The sequence below is a fragment of the Rhinolophus sinicus genome, linkage group LG07, assembly GCF_036562045.2.
Source record: "Rhinolophus sinicus isolate RSC01 linkage group LG07, ASM3656204v1, whole genome shotgun sequence".
NCBI lineage: Eukaryota > Metazoa > Chordata > Mammalia > Chiroptera > Rhinolophidae > Rhinolophus > Rhinolophus sinicus.
The window spans coordinates 110,974,436-110,997,237 of record NC_133757.1 but is presented as its reverse complement, the minus strand read 5'-3'; the positions used below and the strand labels follow the sequence as shown (position 1 = coordinate 110,997,237).

Genomic DNA, 22,802 nt, shown 5'->3' with positions numbered 1-22,802 from the left:
GGAGCTACAAAGTGATCTGTGGTTGGTAGTTTCCTGTGCTGGGCTTGGAGTCACCTGGGAAAGGCTATGCTGCGAACCGAGGCCAGCTACCATTAATTCCAGGTTCGGGGCCACTTAGCAGGAGGTACAGGGCACACTGAGGCCAGCTGCTGTTTGTTTGCAGTTTGTGGACATTTCAGAGATTTTAGGGAAATTCTGACAGTGCGCAGAAGCCAGCCTCTTGTTGAGTAACAGCTGCTGAAAGAAGTTAGGGCCTATACATGAGTTGGGCGGGGCAGGTTCTCAGGGAATCACCAGGTTTGAGCGAGTTTGATTGAGACTCAGATTTGGCACCCGCCTGTGCCTTCAGGCTCTGGGGGCAGGGCTCGACAAAGGAACAAAATGGCAGAGAGAACTGCCCGTGCTGAAGCCAGATAAGACAGTTCGGTTCCTCCCCCATATCTGCAGCCAGATAAGACAGTTAAGTTCCTCTACCTTATCTCCCTAGCACTTTTCAAGCTGTTGCCCAGCACTAGAGCTCAGAGTGAGTGCGTCCTTCAGCGCATCAGTGAGTAAGTCCACGCACGGGCCCTTTAAGAGGAGCACCTGGGACTGCAGCAGCCCTTCTTTTCACCCAGACGGAATCCCTGCTGGATTTCACAACCAGAAGCCATGGGGGCTCCTCTGCGCGGCAGTGGTACTCCAGCCTGGGGAGTCAGGTATGGGGCTGGGAGCCCTCAGTCCTCAGTGGGGACCTCTGCAGCCACGATGTCCCTCCTTATTCTTAACCGCCATAGATGGGTGTGGAAGCTGCCTGTTTTGTGTTTCTGTCCCTCCTGTCAGTCTCCACGTGGTTTCTTCGTTCTATCGTTAGTTATAAGAGTTCTGTTCAGCCAGCTGTCAGGTAGTTCTCAATGGCGGTGGTTCTCTAATTTAGTTGTAATTTTGATGTCGTCATGGGAGGAGGTGAGTACAGCTTTTATGTTCTCCTCCATCTTGACCGGAAGTCTCTAAAGATGTATTTTTTAATTGTTTCTTTACCTTTGCTCCACCAAGAATTGGATCTAATTACCAAAAAGTCATTTACCTCTGCCAATCTAGGGTTATATAATCTTATTAATCTCTAAATGAAAATCTCATTGCTTTGCCTTTTCATGGTAAATTATTCAACAAAATACAGAGTAGTGCTTTTGTTTTTATTTATTTTTTAAAGCATACTCAAATTTTAACTAGAGATGCTTTGTTTCTTCTCAACTTTCCCTCTAATTTTGGAACAAACTGTCCTTTGTTCAGTGGCTAATCTATAAATAGATTGCCTAATCTTTTAATTTTTAAAGTATAAATACTTAAATGCCCAAGAAGTAGAAATATTTATTCTAAGAATGTCTTCAGGTTACAATGCCTAATGTAAGTTAAAATATCAAGATTTTTTTTCTGGAATAAATTCTTTATTTGATTTAATAAGTCATTCTATACAGTGTAAGATTGCAATTATTGGTAAACAAGTGATAACATTTCTGTTGAGAGGGTTATACACACAAGTAGTTCCCCCATATCCTCAGAGGCTATGTTCCAAGATCCCCAGTAGATATCTGAACCATATATGTGTATACTATATACATATGTACACACACAGACAGAAGCGAACCCTATATACACTTTTTTTTTTCCTATACATACATACCTTTTCACTTAAAGGAAGCACTTTATGGCTTCTCTTTGGCATATCTGAATTGCCAACATTACTACTTTTGCGTTAAGGGGACATTATTAAGTAAACTAGGGGTTATTTGAACACTAATCACTGCTATACCATGACAGTCCATCTGATAACCAAGACAGCTACTACTCGTCAGTGACTAACAGGCGGGAGTGTATTCAGTGTGGAGACTCTGTACAAAGGGATGATTCACGTCCCAGGTGGGATGGAGTGGGATAGTGCAAGATTTCATCACACTACTCGGAAAGGCATGCAATTTAAAACTTACAAATTGTTTACTTCTGGAATTTTCCATTTAATATTTTTCAGACCGTGGTTGACTACAGGTAACTGAAACCATGGCAAACAAAACCATGGATAAGGGAAGACTACTGTATTTGTTTGAGTCATTATGTGCTGAGAGCATCAACTGCCTACTGTACCAAATTGGGCGAGGCCTAACAGGACATTCTTTGAGTTAAATATTTTAATTGCTAGAATGTGTCTGGGATGCTGTGCTAAGTAAGAAAGCCCATGGTAAATAACTGTTTTATGGTTTAAAATCACCAGTGTATTTTCTTAATTAGGTTTCAGAAAGCATAAAAATGAGGGCTTCACCTTTATTTGTGTAATTCTAGCATGGTGAGCGAGACCTGGAGAGTCACAAAGTGAAATATTAATGCATTTAAATCTTAAACCTGAGAACTTTAAACCTCAGGAAGTTAAAAGTGTGACTCATAAAACCAAAGGTATAGTCATCTTTATTTGAAAAGTTAACAACTTAAAAAATCGTATATATATGAATAAAAATTAGATGAAAATATGGAAAACTATAGTTTTTGGTAGTGGTGGCATTATAAATAATTTTCCCTAAGTTTTCAGTTGAATTTGTTGTTCTTAGTAGTTTATTAAAAATAAATTTGTAAAGAAAATGCCCATATGACTTACATGGTTTTATTCTGGAGAATACGTCACTTGGATAATGGATAACCTCCAGAAATATAGATTCCACCACAGTACTTTAAATTAAGAGGCACAGACGTTTGATGTTTATGACATAGAAGTGTAGGGCTAAGTCTGTTGCTGCAGGTTTTTCTTTCTCTTATGTTTTTAATATGTTGCTAAATTTTTAAGATTTCTTAGAATTAAAGGCAGAGAAAATGGAAACCAATCCTATGCAAAAATTAACATAACAAATTATTTTACATAACTTATAGCAACCAAATAGACATTTTTTTCAAAATTAATGAAATACTCCTTGAATCCTTAATAGTCTTAGTACAACCGCCCCAGGCAGTTCCACTTGATGTGAGCATTATGGATTTTAGTTGGAAAATTTTCCCTGTGTTTGATTTAGAATGATCTCACTTGTCAGGAACAGGATAAGAATTAGAATTGTTGTCTTCAAAATGCATACACTCGTGTAGCAGTTGGGATGTGGGGACTTTGCATATATGTACGTATTCCATTTGACTTCCTGTCCACATTTATCTATTGTGACAGCATCTACAGATTTAGGAATGAGGAAGGGGAAAGGGACTGCTGCATTGGGGAGTAGACATGTGGAGTGGAAAACAGAGGCAGGATATCCCCTTTCAGAATTTCAAGAAGACCCTGTCCCGCCACAAAGAGTTGGGGGGTTGTGGTATTCTGAAAGCCCTCTTATTAAACGAGGGAAGAAGTACCATCTTTTCCTTTTCTGCCTGCCTTCCCCATTCCAAATCCATCCCTTCTTCACTCTAGTTAAATGCCACCAGTTGCGCATTTAAAGTAAAATACTGCAAATGTGAATTTCTGTGGTGAAGTATGGGATGTCTTGATGACATCTCTGAAAACCCAAAGCCAATCCCTGTACTCCCAACTCAAGGTTTATATTTAGAAGACAGTGTGGATCCTGTATTTTTAAAATGCTGTAAACATGTTTGCATGATTATTTTTAGCTTTTACAGACTTTAGTGAACTTCCAAGTTGGCAAGTCAGACACAGTCAGTTGTTGTCTGTTACCTCAGATGCCAGCACTTTGTGAATGACTGATTGTCTCACAGGGTTTCTGACATGTTTAACGCAGATAAGTGTATGTTACCTTGTGTCAACTGCATGTGTTGTGTCTGTATATTATTACATATGCTGTACATATTTCTCATTTAGCTTTTATGAACTGTGTAACGTGGGCAACAGTTTTGTTTGGAGTTCAAGATGAGTTGGGTCCTGCCAGATGGCACTCTTACTCCTCTGGCAGTGATAGCTAGCTAGTTATCTTCTCTTTCCCCCAACCCTTCTCTCCTAGTCCTCAAGCATTAAATGATGCATGCACAAATCCTTACAGTCACTGTTATTTTCAGTCCATTGTAGCTACTTCCTGTGGGTCAAAGGTTATAAGGCTTGGGTGATGTAGAGGGAGATGGAAAGCTGACAGGAAAAAGAAAGCTGGCCTCATTTTAGGACCAACACAGCTTAGAATGGGCAAAACAGCACTGGATGTGTTGAAAACAAAAAGAGGTAAATGGTCAACAGCTTTTCTTGTAGGATGAAGTTATTATCTGTATGTTACATGAATGAAAAAGCATTTTCCCCCAAAGAATCATGTTTACTAAAGGGTGGCACTCCCCTCTGTCGTGGAGGGGAAGGGGGAGGTCTGCAGCAGCCTTTGGGCTGAGTCTTCCACATTCTTATCAAAGATCTTCGTGATTGAATTATCTGTGGAGTCATTTTTGTATGGAGTTCAACTTTGTACTCAGTTCTCCTCTTTGGATGAGGTTATTCTTCCTTGCATCTTGAACTTAATGTGTTTTATACTCAATGACAGCAGAATGCATAATTTATCTCTTTGGAAGTATGTTTTTCGAAGGAAACCTTTCATTGCCACGTATCTTTTGTTCTGGAAGCTTTAGACTGAGTCTTATGTTCAGAAGAAAATCATACTAAGCATTATTTTGGCTTATTGCATATAAATGAAATTATGGAAATTTGAAATTTGTTTTTGTAACTCTTAAGTACTTTTCCTTTAGTTTTTATTGTGTATGTGTTGTTTTTGAACTGTGATCCAATCTCAATGTGTCAGTGTTTCACTTTATTGTAAATTGTGAATGTTCAAGAAGAAATTCAGAGGAGAAAGTGAGAATGTCTTTGTATGTTTTGCTGCAAACTCAAAACACTAGTTCTACCCTAGAATTATTTTAGATTGGATAGCTGAACAAGTATAGTTTAGAAATTTATTGGTTACATGGAAGATAAATTTTTATTTTAAAAATTCCAGATTACTAGTGTTGTGATTTTTGTAATCTCTATGTCAGCAAGCATTTTGTTTTCCAAAATATAATAATCACAGCAATATAAGTGACATGCATCTGTGGGCAAAGTAAATTTGTGAAACCCAATAAACTCAGGTCCACACAACTGTTAGCATCTCAGGCACAACAGCTTATAGTAGTACTACACTATTTAAACATTAATTTCATTTTATATTTTATTACCATTTGGAGCTACTGTTCTTTAGTGATTTGTCTGCTTCTCCCTCAAGTCACAAAAATGGCCTTTAAAACCGCACTGTCCATATGATAGCCCTAGCCACATGTGACTAAATTAAATAAAATAAATTAGAAAATCAATTCCAGCCACTTTTCAAGTTCTCTGTAGCCACATGTGGCTCGTGGCTACTGCGATGCCTAGCACAGCCGTTTCCGTCATTGCAGAGAGCCCCGTTGGACACCACTGCTCTAAAGCTGCTACGAGAATTTGCAGCTGTGCTGGAAAATTTTGTGACTTTAATTTGAGAGGTGATATCAATTTCCTAGCACTTAAACAAAAATATTTAAGTGAAGATCTCACATCTTCTTCTTCAGTTAAACATGTGCCTTAATATACCATACTTCATAGCACGTGGCATTTTGCCCTTCTTCTCTCTAAACACATCACATTCTAGCCTCAGAGCCTGGAATATCATTTTACATACACACACACACACACACACACACACACACACACGCACACACAAAACAATGTGAAAAAATATATATACATATATATTATTTATATATAATATATATGTATATATAGAAAATATTTATTTGAATATATACAGGGTGGCAAAAAAATGGATACAATGGATACAATGTTGCTCAAGCAATAGTTCGCTGTCACGTCATCAGAAGTGTCTGGACACTGATGGTAACCACTTTGAGCACCTCTTGTAATTGCAGAAGTCAAATGTGATTTGTGTTAGGTTGGTGCAAAAGTCATTGCGGTTTTTGTAATTATTTTTAACCTTTTAAACCGCAATGACTTTTGCACCAATCTAATAATTCTCTTGTTATCGGTATATATTAATACAGTTTTTTCCTTTCTTAAAATGTGTATACATTTTTTTGGCCCCCTCTGTATATCTGTGTCAGAATCTGGTTATAGAGAATATACAACTATGTATATATAAATTGATGTCTTATAAACATTATAAACGTCAGTAATGTTTTATAACTAAACGATATAGCCATTCTCAAAATGCTGGAGGCACTGTAGGTCTGAAGCTGTAGGTTCCTGATATTAGCAGATTGGCCTGGTTTCATATTGACTTGTCCCTTGATTAAGTTTCACTTTTTGTTGACTGAGCCGTGTGGAGGTGAAGGTTTGCAAGGTTTTATGGCAGACCTCACACAGCAATAGAAGGCCCACTGTTGGTTTGGCACGTCATCTGCTCACGGGAAGACTGCGTTAGCGAAAAATAGAGACAGCGTCGCAGGGTCACCAGCAGGCACCTGTTCAGGTAACGCACGAGCTTTCCAAGCCACCAGGTCCTTGCTCTGCGCTAGGCTAAGCACTGAAAGAGGGATGATAAGACAGGGTCTTGGGGAGGAAGGCAATTGTACGAGGGGTTGACTGACATACAAGAGCAGAGGACTCTGGTGGAGGTTTGCGCAAATGCTGTGGACACCCACAGGTGAAGGGGGGCCAGAAAGGGTAGGAAGCAGGGTGTGGCTGGGGTCCCTCCCTATCACGTTCCACTTACTCCAGATGGAAAAGATTAGCTCTTTGCCGAGATCTCTCAGTATTTTGGAACTTTTGCAAACCGTGGGGCTGGAGGGGAGGGAGGAGTGTCATTTTAGTGAATGTATAAGACTCCCTTATGAAGATGTATCATAATGTACTTACTCAGTTCCCTGCTGTCACCCATCATCCTGGTTTGCTGGGGACTGAGGGGTTTCCCAGGAGGCGGAACTTCCAGTGCTAAAACCACGACAGTCCTGGGAAAACTGGGATGGTGGGTCACCCTACCTACTGCTGAATGTTTAGACAGTAGCACCAACTATTTACTAATATAAACAACACTGAGTTGAGTATTTTGACACCTACATATTTAACTGCATTTTGCATTTCCTTAGGTGAGATTCCTAGAAATGGAATTAAAGGCTGGGCTCAGGACTCTGGGCTTGTTTGGAGTTCATGATGAAGCTCACAGCCGTTTACTGCACTTGTGCTGTTTTCATCTAGATTGGTGGAGTCTGCCTGGATGTTTATGCTACCTCTGCCTCCACAGGTTCTTAGGGAGACAGAGATGCAGAAGACAGGGCCCGGTAGTTACTTGCTCTATCACTAGCTGCAGCTCCCATTCTAAATCTCTAACTGGCCAGATTGCATATGACTCCAGTGACCTTTCGTCTGGGCCAGAGGCAAGCCGAAGCCGATTCCAAAAGATGGAGTGGACTCCCTGACCGCGTTTTCTTCTGACCACAAACTGATGTGAGCTCACAGACTCTTATTGCACATGGTAGTAAAGAAAGGTGCTATTAGAGGAAACCCAAGGCAGGTGGTCTTCCTTCCAAGTACAGGTTCAGCTGTAAGTCACCCTAGGTCTCCATCCCCAGTCACAGGACACTGTAAACCAGGCTCCTGCCTCCCTGCAGCCTCTTGGTCAGGGGAAGGAAGCCTGAAACCCCAGAGTTAGAGTGTGTCCCCACAGCCCTGACGACTGGGAATTTTGATGAGATGTGAACTGGTATAAGTATTTACAAGTAAAAATATACTCGACCTGCTCCACAGTGCTGTAGTGAGAGTTAATGCTCCGAGGTAATCTACTTTCCTGTGAAACTTGGGTAATGAAATTTCCCTGGTTGGTGGTCCAAGTCTCAAACTAAACTTTTCTGTGCAGTAAGAAGTATTAAAATGTAGTCCTATTTCAAGTGTTCTAACGTGTGCCATGGGAGTCCTATGAACCCCTGAAACTACGTACAATATTTTTGTGCCTTTTTCTAAGAAAAGGTTTTGTTGCATTTATCAAATTCTCAAAGCAGTCGACCAGAAAAAGGTGCAAGAACTATGTACTTTGTGTATGTTAAATACTAAGGAGCATTCGTCGTGGCTTTTTTTGTTTATTTGTTTTCTGTAGGACTTAGGCAGGGCTTTGGGATGGGCGTCAGTTTAACAATGATTTCAACAAGTATTAGGTTGGTGCAAAAGTAAGTGCAGTTTAAAAGTTTAAAAATAATTACAAAAACCGCAATTGCTTTTGCACCAACCTAATAAATTATATATACACTATTAAGTAATTGTTTTAACATTCCCAGAATTTTTTTTCCCACAGCTACTATAGTATTTCTAAATTAAATTTGACTGTTTCTTTTTTTATTATTATTAGTTTTGCTATTATGAAATTGTTTCAGGTGCAGCTAATTTGTTTTTGTCCAGGCCATGTATGTAAACTCCTATTTAAAAGGTTTGTGGATCAGATGTTAGCCTACATCTAGGCTTTGTTTTGCATTATTTTTGGTGTATTCGTTTGTTTATATTACTCAGCTAAAGTTAGCACAGATAGCACTAGGCTAGAAAATGGTGACAATGGTTTGAAAACAGGAAATTTTAGGCTTGTGTGTGTTTGGAACAGATGATCATAATGATAGAGCCAGCGGAGTGGAAACTTCCACCAAGCCTGTTTTTTCCTTATTTTGCTCTATGAGAAAAGATGGTGCTTCCTGGAAAACAACTCAAGTATTTTAAAGCAAAGTGTTTTCTTTTGTCCCTACTTCATGGTAATTTGTTTTTCTTTATATTATTTGCCCTGGTAGGATTATGATGGAAATTTAATATTTTTAACAGGTAATTTTCCAAAGTGCTCATTTTAGATATTTAAATATCTAAGTATATTATCGTTTACTGACATGATTTGTAAAGAAAATTAAAATAGTGTGAGTATTACAACCACTGGACTTTATGGGAAGAAGAAGAAAAATTTTTCTTCTATTTTAAGTGCTCCCAACTTTCCTTTTTTTCTTTAACCCCAGAATTCCAGTCTTTAAAACAAAGTAGTTATACTTTATTTGTCTAAACTATTTCCTGACTAAGACTCCTTCCAGATGTATCCTGGAATTCTATATTTTTTTAAAAAAAGGTTAAATTCATTCATTAGTTGCAGAATAAGAAGAAGATTATGCATTTCCATACATACATAAAATTTGGGGGTTTAAAAATATTAAAAGACTTTTTAAAGAGCATTTTTAGACAAGCTTTTTAAACATGTAATTTTTTAAAATTACAAGAGTAATACATAGAAGCTCCTTGGAAAATTCAGACTGTAAAAAAGTATATGAAATAAAAATATGAAACTTGTCATACCCTCCTAGTCCTATTCCTGGAATTACCACATTTAACACTTCCGGTATATCTCCTTCCAGACATGTTTCTCTAAACATAGTTTGTGTGTATTGTGTGTGTACAAAAACACAATCATTTCAGACAAGTGGAATCATATACGTACAATTCTGCAACTTGCTTTTTTCATTTAACAATTGTGGGCATTTTTCATATATATAGATCAATTTTGCTTTTTAAAGGTTTTACTTCGACTTATTATTGTATAGATGCCTTGTAATGTATTTAAATTTAACCTTACGCTGCTGATGAAATTTAGATTAAAACCTACCTTACTAAAACTAGCATTTTCATCTTGTGAAACACATATATTCAATCCTAACATTTTACAGATTTCTGAGATTATACATAAATTTTGAATTCTGAGGAACTCATTGTAATGGTCTTCTTTCCTTAAATATCAGTTGTGAAATACCTTTTAAGAGATTTCAAAATAAGAAAGTTCCACTGTGCTTTCTTTCCCAATTCCCTAGGATAATATACGGTTAGTCACATTACAGTGGTGATGTTCATGCTGTTGGCTCAAAAATGTAGAAAGTGTTGTTCTTCTTCAGGTTATCAGATAAAGGTCAACTTTAAAGTTCAGCCACTAGAGAGACCTCGGTGCAGTAGTTGTCAGAGTTCTTTCTGAAGTTTGTAAGGGAATAGGCTTGTTACGTGGCTACCTAGGGACCTGTGTGCTGACAACTCAGAGGAGCAGGAGCAGGTAGATGTCCTGACTCAGGGTGGGGGACAGAGGTGTTGAGGAAAACTTCAGAGAAGAGATCTTGACAGGGTCTTGTAGGAGGGAGTAGGAGCTCATTGGGTGAGAGAGACAGGGTGTATTAGACTAAAACCAAAACAACAAAATGGGAAGCCCTAGAGTAGGGAGGGAACCATGTGGGTGGTCACTGCAGTTGTCTGTGGAGGGGAGACATTGGAGAAGGCCATCTTGTGTAAGGACTTTGAACTTTACCCCAATAACAACTTTAGGCGTCTCTTTTCTGTCCCTGAGATCCTTTCATTCAAACCTACTGGCTCTCCACGATGATTCTGATGAACAGAAAACTTGAAAAGCACCCCATCCAGGCTTTGAGGGCTTCACAATGTTTGAAGTGCTGTCACAGATACAAAACGATTTTAAGGAATGGTCTCCGCTTTCAAGGAACTTGATGTCTTGCTGGGAAAACAATTCATAAGCATTTGGAACATTTGGAGATGTACATGGTAAAATAACAGATGGTTCTAACTGTCCCATAGCATTGCAAGAGACATTTCAGGGCAATAACTGGTGGGTTGCCAAGAGTCCAGAGGGAAGGTGTGGTGAGGAAAGGGGAAGGTTTGGACAGAATCTTGAAGAATGGATGAGGCTTCCAATAGTAGAGAGGAGTTGAACTCCAGTGGGATAAATACTGTGAACAAAAACAAGAAGGGATATATAAACCGCATTGGAAAGAGCAGGAGGGATGAGAAGATAAGGAATTAGACATACGCTTGAAAGGACCCCTCTTTTGTTTTGTTTTGTTTTTTTAATTCTATTTTAGGGAGCCACTTAATTTTGTCTGTTGATTGGATGGCGGTGCTTAGTCTTGATGGCACAGTAGAATCACCTGTTGAGCATTTAAAACTACATGTGTCTAGACCAGGGCTGAACGTCCAGAATAATATAATGGATCTCAGGTGAGGCCCCAGGTGTCTGTTTTTTAAAAAGTTCTCCAGACATTTGTTATGTCCAGCTAGAGTTGAGAATCACTGGGCCACCTCTTCTCTTTTGCCCAACCATACCTTGGCTATTCCCTCAATAATTAGCTCTTCCAGTAAAGGTGCAGGGAAGGGATTGTGAAATCTTGGCAAGCGTCACACCAGACATGTGCTCTGTCAGTTAACAGAACTCAGAGACAAGTGTGCAGCAGTTACCATGTTTTTCTTTATAACTGAGCCCATTTGCCATTTAGTCAAATAAGGCATATTGTGCATTTGTTAATATTATTGCAAGTAATGGTTTGGGGCTAATCCAGATTGAAAATTTTCTTCCTACTAGGGAAGATCTATATAGGGGGGATGGGACTCCATCCACACTTTCTGGCCAATACGTACACGTACACACGAACATACCCATACTCTGGAAGAGTGTGTGATGAGACCTTCCTTCGATGTGGCATGTGTGTCTTCAGTTTAATGTGTGCAATTTGCTTAAATACAGAGACTATTTAAAAGAACATTTCCTTTAAAATGAAGTTTAAAAATAGCCTTCATAGCTGTAGAGGTTTATTATTATTTTTATTCTTGATTTGTGCTTTATACGCTGCTACGTTGCCTGACAATTCTTGTCAGCCAAATTGCAAATTGGCTGCGCAGGTTGCGTTCATGTCAGTATCCCCGTAAAGCATAGATAGTGCGGGAACTTCCATATTTTTATCCTCGTCTCTTTGGTTGGCATGTTCAGCAAACCTTGAGCACCTCCTTGGGACTAGACAATGGGGAAAGAAAGATAAACAGGGAAAAGATGGCTCCAGTCCTTAAGGAACAGACTTGAAGGGATGTCAAACACTAGATAACTAGGAATGAGCCAGAAAGGGACGGAGAGCTTAGAGGGTCCTACTCAGGGATGGTTCCCCAACGAGGTGGGAGCCGAATCCATGAGGTAGATGATGTGCCGAGGGGCAGCATGTGTCAAGGCCAGAGGTAGGACAGAAGCAGAGTATTAGGGGAACTGCAGGCATTTCTAAGGTGGTTGGAAGGCAGAGACAAGAAGTGAGGCAGAGAGATAGGGAGACTTGGAGGGCCCCGTGTGCCCTGCCAGAGTTTGGGCTTTATCCTGCAGGCAGGGGGCTGAACGTAGGGCTTGGTAAATGGCAGTGCAGAGACTCCAAGCCTTATGGATATTTAGTTTGGCGTCTGATCTAAATATATTTCCAGTGGGATCCATGGACTACTCATGTATACGATTCTGTTTTGATGTTAATGTAGTAGCTAAAGTTAATCTTGAAACCCTGAAATGAGACACTGGTATCAGACTATAGTGCTTTTAGCTACCGTAGTTCAAAATGCAGACCTGCTGATGAAGTCTTATTTATGCATTATTTATTCAACTTACAATTACAGTGGCCATTGCGTTATAAGAAATGACAACAGCACAAATACACAAATTTTCGCAGCGCTCCTCTCTGCGAACATGCTAGTAATGGGAATTCATGCTAGTAATGCTAGTAATGGGAGTTCAGTAGTTAAAATGATTTTCACATGAATTTTGTTGAAAATTGCTTTGAGTGCTTGGTTTTGAAGGTTTCTAAGAAAGCTTGTCTTTTTTTTTTTTTTTTTGTCTCTGACTGCTCTGCAGGATCAGTGAGGCAATGTACAGCTTTCTCTGGGGCTACCAAGGCAGCAAGGATAAAAATAGGGCAAACTTGAAGAATCCCAGATATTTTCAGATAACAAAGACTGATTGATGTGAGCCCATTTTGTGCTCTGACAAAACATAGAGAAGCTTTTGTGCTGTGATTAGCAAGGGTGCTGATGTCAGTTCTCTTGTCAAGCATCAAGCTTTATTCTGTGGCTAAATTGTGCTTTGTACCATAATCCAGAGAACCTTTGTATCTGCCTTATTAAAGTGTGTAGTTTATGTAATTGCTTTTGTTTTCCAGTTTCATCCGTGCCAGATTCAATGAGAGTGACTCATTTTGTGACTGAGACAAACATTCACATTTGGACCATGTTAAAAATAACTAAATAAGTGGCAGGTGCTTTGGCTAAATTCTGTGTTTTAATGCTGTAATTTCCTGCTGTAAAGGGTTCGTTCGTCTGTTATATAATGTCTATCCAGCCTCTGTAATCACGAGCCCAGTCTATCTGGGGCACCTCAATTCATTGCTACTCATTTCTTGGCTATTTATTTTAGTTTCCAAGGGCCTTTTAAATTTTAACAATATCATTTCAATAGGGGAGCGATGAAATGGATGGAGGAGCCACAGTTAACCAGAAGACAGAGTGACACAATAAGCTGTAGCAAAAGGACACATTGCATTCTTTCTTCGTCATTTTCCCAAGCTTTGTGCAGGTGCTTTGGTAAAGCTGTCCTAGTTGTGTTTATTTTATTATGTATATGTTCAATATTGGAGCTCTTTTTCTCAAGTAGAAGAAGTTTTGAAAGCATGTCTTCCTCTTCAGTGTGGCCCATGTAGCTAATCTAATATTCTCGAAAAATGTACAACTTTATAGTCATAGGGGAATTTGTTTATTGTACACATATTTCTAGGTACCAGACACTGTGCTATTCATTGAGTACGTAATGGCAAATAAAGTAGACATGGTCACTGTTTCCTTGGACTTTATCTGCTTAGGGAGTTAGATACTAAACACATAAATGCAAAACAAATTGAGTTGCACAATAACAGAAATCACTACACAGGTAAGTCATAGAATCCCTAAAACTATGCCCTGCTTTACACCGGGGGTGGTTGGGTTGAGGGTGGTTAGGGAAGGGAGGGCCTGAAGGTCCAAGCCAGCCTGGTCAGCACTGGGGGAAGGAATGTACTGGACTTAGGAAATAGCATGTGCAAAGTCCCTGAGGCAGGAAACTGTTTGGCATCCTATACACCATATTATTAGAAGGGAGAAGTGAGCACTGATGAAACGATTATAGATGAACTATGCAAGCACAGCAGTATGGCACTCTTGAGCAGGGGCCAATGACCCATACAGTCCAACACTCAGACAGCTTCACTGAAGTGCAGCGTAGAAACTGATGCCTTGAATACCTAGTCTGAGTCACTGGGGGGTGAATGAAAGATGTTCAATACATTTATGTAGTCAGGCATTTTGGAAAGATTTCCATGTGGGACTTTGAAGTTTTAAAAAGTCATTTCTGTTTTGAAAGACGGACCCTTCACTATCTCGAGAAGTCACTTCCTAAAAAATACAGCTCTTGATGGCCCTGGATAAATGACAATACTATATTATCTTTTCTGTTTACTTCTCTTTTTTTCAAGCTTACTGCTCGGTAGGGAGGTATCCATAAAGGCATAATTTTACTAAGAGACGATATTCATTTATTTTGAAATAAACAGATGTCTTACATGTTAACTGAATGGATTTTTATAATCCAGAAGCCAGGGCTAAATTCACGTGAATTGAACACTTTGACTTCAATATTATCTAAAGCATCTATAGAATTCCACACTGCCGTCTCCTGAACACCAATCATCTATTTTTTCCTTTGAGTTGCAGTCAGATTGGAAATCAACTTAAAATCTTGATGATGTTAAAGAACTATGTAATATTTTTAGGCCTTTGTTACTTTTCTGCTAATCTTCTTGTTAAAGGATTGCATACGTGTTTCCATGAAGGAATGCCTGTCCATTTAGCAACAGTTCTGCAGATATTTTGCCAAGGTTCCTATAGTCTCAAATATTTTCTTTTATGGTAGGTATTTTCTTCATAATTAGTAAACTCCTTGAGATGCCTTCTCACATGTACCTAGCATGGTCTTTACAGTATAATCAATAACTTATTGACTGGGAAACTCATTAATTTACTTCTTCATGTATACAACTTTTATTGCATGGGTACAATTTAAAGAATCTATTATAATGTTCAACCTAAAGCTATCACCCAAGTTAATTCAGTTTTTGATAAAATTGTCCAAGTTACTAAACACCAGATGAGCTGGTTCATGGACCATTCAGGCCCCTTATTTTTCATTTTCTCTGTCTTTGCCTCAGACCATTGTCATGACTTAACTAGCACCTCCTTCTATGAACTACAAGTCAAATTGATTCATGTCAGAATTTATTGTAAAACTTAGTGAAGATGAAGACTCAGACCAAACATCTATTGAGAAGTATATGTGGCTTTTAGTTAATCCTCTTTTCTCTCTGGCCACATGGGTTTTTCAGGATAAAATGAAGCGGTTTTGTTTTTTGTTTTTTCGTTTTTTTCAGTTGATGCCTTTTGTGTTATATATATGCCAAATTTTGGAAAACAAAACATATAGAGACCCTCTTGTGTCGTACTAGTATTGCTTTTGGTGATTATAATTGGGCAGATTTTTAGAAGTAGACTGATATAGGTGTTAATGAAGAAATAGAAATAATATTGTAGAAACTGGCCTACGTGATGGTACCAACTTTGTGAGCATTCTTTGTCTAACTAGACTGTATGTAGAGCGAGCGCTCAACTTATTTACTATCATGAATACAATTTCTGAAAATGCCATAAGCATAACATGGCTGTTATTACCCTATGTTATCACTAGAAGAGACATAGTTTGTCTGGTTATGCTTTTCCAGAAATAAAGGATGGAGGTGTTGTGACTGGTGCTCCATCATGATCTCCACATGAGCATAATTGTACAGTAGCCGTTAAGAATGTTTGATTTCATTGGGGTTCACAAATTATCATGTTTCTCGGTTCTTCCACTTCCTAGAGTGTCTTCTTTGGGCAGTCATATTCGCATGTTCAGTCTGGAGTAGAGAATGTCGCTTAGTAGGTGGTTGAGATTTACTAAAACAGGCCTCTTTGTGATCTAGCCAACTGCCAGCTGAGGAAGACCTTCAAAGAGAAGTGAGGCATAATTTTGATTCTAGGTGGAGGTGTTAGGTTTAAAGACCGCTGAAGTCGACTGTTGCAGTCATTTGGTTCTGCTTCTATTATTTGATCAATGTAGATTTTAGGGAGGATACTGTTATGGAGGGGAGTACCTGATGAGTATATGTCCAGATTGCTAATATATGTTTGTTGGGAAGAGAAGGAGAAAGACTGAAAAAAAAGTTATATCTTATACTCAATTATGTAGCTCTTATCCATGTAGCCTGAACAGCATTCTAGCGGAAAGAAAGATACAGTGAGTCCATTTCTTTGCTTACTTTCCAGGTGAGAAACCAGGAAAGCTCCTATACCATTTTTACCCTCCCTACTCTTTGCCCCCACACGAGAGAGAGAGAGAGAGAGAGAGAGAGAGAGAGAGAGAGAGAGAGAGAGAGAGAGAGAGAGAGAAAAAAAACCCTATAGCTTAAAATATGAAGGAGCCTTTTGAAGAAGCACCTTTATGTTTATTCTTTATGGCATAGTATAAAGACATGAAAAAACATTGGTTTTTTAAAAAAAATTGTGATAAGATATACGTAACAAAATTTACCAGTTTAACCATTTGTATGTGTGCAGTTCAGTGGCATTATGTAGTTCACATTGTTGTGCAGCCATCACCATCATGCATCTCCAGAACTTTTTCATCTTCCCCAACTGAAACTGTACCCGTTGAACACTAACTCTCTATTCCTCCCTCCCCCGAACCCTGGCTTTCTGTTCTGTCATTATGAATTTGATTACTAAAGGTCCCTCATATAAGCAGAATCATACGGTTGTTGTCTTTTTGTGACTGGCTTATTTCACTCAGCATAACATCTCAAGATTCATCCATGTTGTAGCATGTGTTAGAATTTTCTTCCCTTTTAAGGCTGAATAATATTCCATGATATGTGTACACCACATTTTGTTTATTGCTTCGTTCATCAATGGATAGTTAGATTGCTTCCAGCTTTTGACTGTTGTGAATAATGCTGCTATGAATATGGGTGTACAAATACCCTTTTGAGACTTTGCTTTCAATTCTTTCGGATATATACCCACAACTGGAATTTTTTGAAGAACTGCCATACCATTTTCCACAGCAGTTACACCATTTTATATTTCTACCAGCAATGTACAGAGGTTCCAATTTCTCCATCTCCTGGCCAACACTTGTTATTTTCTGCTTTTTTGATAATAACCATTCTAATGTGTATGAAGTGCTATCTCATCATTGTGGTTTTGATTTGCGTTTCTCTAATGATAGTGATAATCGAACATCTTTTCGTGTGCTTATTGGCCAATTGTATATCTTCTTTGGAGAGTCTATTCAAGTCCTTTGCCCATTTTTTAATTGGGTGGTTTATTTTTGTTGTTGTTGACTTGTAGGAGTTCTTTATGTATTCTGGACATTAATTTCTTATAAGATATATGATTTGCAAATGTGTCCCCCCCATTCTGTGCATTGTTTTTTTTTTACTCTGTTGATCAATTCCTTCAATGTATAAAAGTTATACATTTTGACATAGTTCAGCTTACCTATTTTTTCTTTTGTTTCCTGCGCTCTTGTCATATCCAAGAAATCATTGCAGAATATAATGTCATGAAGCTTGTCTTTATGTTTTCTCCTAAGTTTTATAATGTTAGCTCCTGCATTTCAGTCTTTGATCTCTTTTGAGTTAATTTTTGTGTGTTGTATGATGTAAGGTAAGAACCTAGCTTCATTATGCTGTATGTAGATATCTACTTTTCCTAGCACCATTTGTTGAAACCACTGCTTTTTTATAGTTGGTAAAAACTAAATCTCCTTTCTTTTGTTAACTTGATATTTCATATCAGTGCAATATCTTCAATATCAATCAATATATAGAAAATAATAAATATGTATATACATACACATTATTAAGTGAATTGGGGCATCAGTAAAGTTTGCTGGCATGGTAGATAAATCTTTGGAAACAAAACATTGTATGCGACTCTAGATAATGTATTAGTAAAATTGATTTGATAAATGTGTATCTTCTTGAAAAATTTCTCAGATGAATGCTAGATGCATGTTTTTGTTTGTTTCTAGGCATGGAAGAGGAGGTGGTTTGTGCTGCGCAGTGGTCGTTTAACTGGGGATCCAGATGTCTTGGAATATTACAAAAATGATCATGCCAAGAAGCCTATCCGTATTATTGATTTAAATTTATGTCAGCAAGTTGATGCTGGGTTGACATTTAACAAAAAAGAGTTTGAAAACAGCTACATTTTTGATATCAACACCATTGACCGAATTTTCTACTTGGTGGCAGACAGTGAGGAAGAGATGAATAAGTGGGTTCGTTGTATTTGTGACATCTGTGGGTTTAATCCTACAGAAGAAGGTAAGTTCAAGATTTTATTATTCAGCATTTCTCCTTTATTATTACACTGTCAGAACTATTATACAAAAGGCTTTGTTATTTTGGTTACACAGTGTTATATTTTGGATTTTTCATACCTGTGACAACATTTGGAGAAACCAACTATACCCTTTAATCAGTTTGAGGAGAAACTCTTTTTAAGGTTTTGGGAAAAGAAACTTAACCATTGTGGGGCAGTGTCTAAATAAATGTCCTAAAGAAGAAGGTGACAAGAAGACATTCCGTTTAAGAGCATTTCTTGAGTTCCTATATAAATATTAAGTTGAACCTTATAACACTGCTGGTATTTTACTGTTTTTGATCTATTAAAAACAGCATTTTCATGTGGCTCAACTTAGTTCTTCAGGTGTTATTTTTAAAAATATGTTGGATTATGAAGTTATGAAACAGCCACAGTGATTATCAATACCTATGAAAAACAAATGGGATTCGGTCACAAAGCCTGAAAAAGTAAGCGAACAAATGCATTTACTTAATGCAGAGGTCCTAAAAAGAGCATGGAGGAAGAGGGGGGGCTCACCGTTTGAATAAGACATAGTGAAGAAAGCTTCTCAGAGGAAGACAGATTGTAAATTGTGGACTTTTGAAGGAAGCATTTCTACGAGGAATGCAGAACTCTTCAGGCTTAGGTGCTAAGTTGAGGTGGAATAGAATTCTGCTTGACTGGAGTAGAGGGCTGTGAGTGATAAAAGCAAGGGAAGAGTTGCTTGAGGATCTGAGATTTGGGGTTTCTATCCTGGGAAGAGCTGAGTGATTCTGGCTCTCAGGAAGAATTTTACACGTGGAATTCCTCTCCAGGTGCTTTTACATAGCTGTGCTGACAGGGACAGTTCTTCCCTGTCCACTTCTCTACTCTCTTCCTTTGTAAGCAAACATGAAGAACCTATATAGGGGACTCCAGTACGAATTTAGGTTTGGAGAGCCAAAAATCAGGAATAAGGTCTTTGACCTTATTGTCTTCATGGTTGTACTCACATTTGCAAGTGTGTATTTCCAAATATCTATATTTAGAAGTGCTGGAGATTCAGCAAGGGGTGGGAAAATTGTATTAACCATCAACATCAAGTTTTGGACTGAAGTGAAACAGTAATCATCTCTAATTAGCTCAGGTCAGCATGGTGCTTCCTCTCTGGCCGGTCAACAGCCCAGGAGAAGGTACTTCCAGGGCTGGGCTTGGCTTAGTGGGATGGGGAAAATCCCTTGGTGAGGAATCCAGAATCCCAGCAGCACTGAGAGAGGGAAGGAGGCATCCAGTTTAGACAGGAGGCACCTAATGAACTAGAGCTCTTTGACAGACCTCTATGATTAAAAGCCTCAAGAAATTGTTTCATGTGGGGAATGAAGGCTTCAGTTGTTTTTGTGAAGTTACTAAATATGTTCACATTTTAAGTAGGTGTGGGGTATTATTTCTAACTCCAGTTAAACGCCTTTCTTTTCTTGTTTGCACATACAGTGTATATTTGAGTGCAGTGGAGGATTGGAAAGTTCAAGTCACAAATGAGATAGCTTTCTAGTTAATGGTTACTTAATAACTACTCAGTAATGATAATTATTGGATTTAGACACCACATTAGTTTCGTTATGTGATGGACTTTCAGTTAAAATAAGTTAAGCCTTTGTATAATCTTTTTGTTGATATTGTTCTTTTGCCTGCTACGTTTTCAATTTAGAATTTGCTTTGGGGACATAAAGGCAGACTTCTCTCCCCATTGGTTGCCTGTATAGATTCAACTGATCGGAAGGACTAAGTAGGTGTTCTTCTGCCTCTCTTTGTTTTTTTTATAATTCTCCTAAATATTTAACAAAAGACGTGAGATGCCCTCTTAGAGGAGGTACACTCTGCAGTCAAAAGAATGTGAGTGTCTAATTTTTGGAATCCCATTCAAGGGTGAGTAAACTTGAGAACTTCTAATGCTCAAGTATCCCAGGTTAGCTTTGCAAGTTTTCAGGCACCGAGTCTGGGCCATTTGTCCACCTTAGAATGATTGTTATCATCTGGGAGCTTGATGAACACCCAGTCAGCTCTGCGAAGAAGAAAAAGTTTTGTCTGCTTTAGAAAGTTAATTCAATAATTTACCAGATTAGGTGAGTTTGCCAGCATTCTACTAGGCTTTGGGCATTTACTTAAGCAATATATATTAGGTGACTATTTAAGGAGACAAGTGGCAAACGTTACATAAATGGAATGGAGCATCTAATGGGAGAGGATTCGTACCCAAAATAATTCATTACAGTTATTGATAAGTGCAGGAGTGATATATATGTATATAATTGATAAATATATATCTGTATATATGTATGTAATAAATATATATATATACATGTATATGTATATATGTATTTATTACATATATGTAAAATTATACTTTAATATATGTTTAATTTATATACTATATTTTTGTTAAAGTATGATACTATGGGAGTGTATAAATACAGTTCTTACCCTCTGTAGAACTCATAGTTAGTCTAGTTGGAGACAGGCAAATAATTAGAATTATATACCGGTTGATAAGTGTTCTGCTAGAGAAAAAGTAAATAAGCATAGATAGCAGTTGATTTAGTCTTAAGAGCGTCAGGGAAAAACCTAGGTAGTTTTAAAAGGCTCTGTGATTATAATTGATAATGTCCTGAGAACTTTATTTTTGTACTTAGCACATCATTTTCTTTGATATTAGTAGTCAGAATTCATCACAATACCTATTCTTTTCACTTTATAAACTTACTAGTATAGGAAGAGGCGGAAGTTCCGAAACTTGAAAGCTACAGTGACCTTCTCAGTGGCAAAACTCCCAAATCCTTATAAAATAGAAGTATATTTGCCTTGAGTGAAACTCTCAATTTATGAGCTTTTTATCTTCACAATATCCATAAAAGGAGAGGTTGTAAGAAAATTGATAGTATGGTTAATCAAATTTGACATATATAACCTAAGTCAGTTACCAAGAACAGCTAAGCTAATCACAGACCACTTTTATTTGTTCATTAAAACAAGCCCCTAAGGACTTCAGTTTACCAGTGCTTTCTGTGTTTAGTTCGTGTGCTATATCTAAATGCAAGTGCGTTTATTTTTTAATATTCTACAATTTAGATTTTTTTTAATCAGTTCATCCCGGCCATCTCCCAAATAGCCCCAGTTAGAAATGTCTTACTATGTTATGTTGCAGACTTGAGTTTCTTCAAATAAATCAGTAAAAGTTGAGCAATCCTTGTTGTGGAGTATGAAGGAACCACAAAAATACTTTGTTTCACTCTGTAATTTTGGTTTTTGATGCATAGTAACAAAACTGTAAAAAGACTTTAAAGCCAACCACTCTATTTCCTTATTTATTTGTAGTAGCTGACTTTGCTAAATGGCTTTTTATAATAAATCCATTTAAAGATTTCCATCGAATTCTAAACCACCTAGAACTGCTATTATCCTTTGTGATCACATTCATACAGTTTAATACAAAAAGGTAAATATCAAAATGCCTTTGTTCTTTCATTGACTTTACTACCTGCTTTATAGTCTTTTGCTTCCAAATAGATCTTACTGCCAATCACTAAATGGGTGTTTTTGTTTTTACCGGGATCTGTCCCCTGAGCCCTGCGCTCTCCCCATTTCAAAGAGCTGAATTTGCTCCCACTCTTGGCTTAAAACTAATAACACGAAATGATATTTCATTAGACTCGTTTCAGGCTAGACGTGGGAAGAAATAGACTACGCTTGGGTATTACAGTCTGAGAAAATAACTAGTATCTCAAATCCCTATGAGAATAACTAACTTTCTCCTGAAAACAAAAGGAAAGGGGAAAAATCTGACCCATGTTTTGATTCCAGGAACCTCTCAAAATATCGTTACCATGTTATTTCCGCTGCCCCAGGTGACTCCTGCTATTACTAAATACTCAGAATGCTGGCAGGCTGAATCTGTTTTTCAATTCTAGCTCATTGACCTGTGTGTGGTTCCTATGAATGCTTTTATTTAGTAGAGTCAAGGGTAGAAACTAATTTCTTTTGTTTTTCTTGGAAATGTGCAGATTTATTTTTGTTTCTACATGGACTTGGAAGCTGTTAAATCTGCTAAACAAGTGCCGGGAAGCACAGCCTAAGGGTTGGATGCCGCTGACTAACTTGGAGCAGAGGCTCCTGACCTAATTTCAGGATGCAGGATTAAAAAGTTGCCTCTTATCAGTTGAGTTGCTTTTCTCAAAATGCCCAGATACTAATAGCTTAAAAAAAAAAAAAGTGTGATTCTCTGTTTGATTCTTCTTCCCTTTAGAAAAAGGGAGGTAAACTAAGATGTAAGAATATACATATGCACCTTTTCCTGCAAAACAGTGCTTCTTAATTAGGGAACTTTTAAATATCTTTTTATTTTTTATTTGTTTCAATTCAGGTATAACCTACTACTGTGAAAGGCACAGATCTTAAGTATAGTTTTATATGTCCCTCTATACACAAATAGAAATCTGTGTATCCACGACTCAGATCAAGAAATGGAACCTTTCTAGTCTAGAAGGTTTTCTCATGCTTCTTCCCAGTAAAAACCCAG

At 38.0% G+C, this 22,802-nt stretch overlaps 1 protein-coding gene across 8 annotated transcripts in view; it reads left to right on the top strand.

Moving 5' to 3' along the window:
• GAB1 (GRB2 associated binding protein 1) overlaps positions 1-22,802 on the top strand; it is a 112,763-nt gene that overhangs the window by 60,022 nt on the left and 29,939 nt on the right. For 7 of the 8 annotated variants that reach the window (XM_019730774.2, XM_019730772.2, XM_019730771.2 and 4 more), the window contains exon 2: positions 17,934-18,228. In XM_019730774.2, the coding sequence (XP_019586333.1) occupies positions 17,934-18,228 (295 nt within the window). Of the gene's footprint in view, positions 1-546; positions 699-17,933; positions 18,229-22,802 lie in introns of those variants that run through there. The other variant, XM_074338481.1, reaches the window with a different exon arrangement.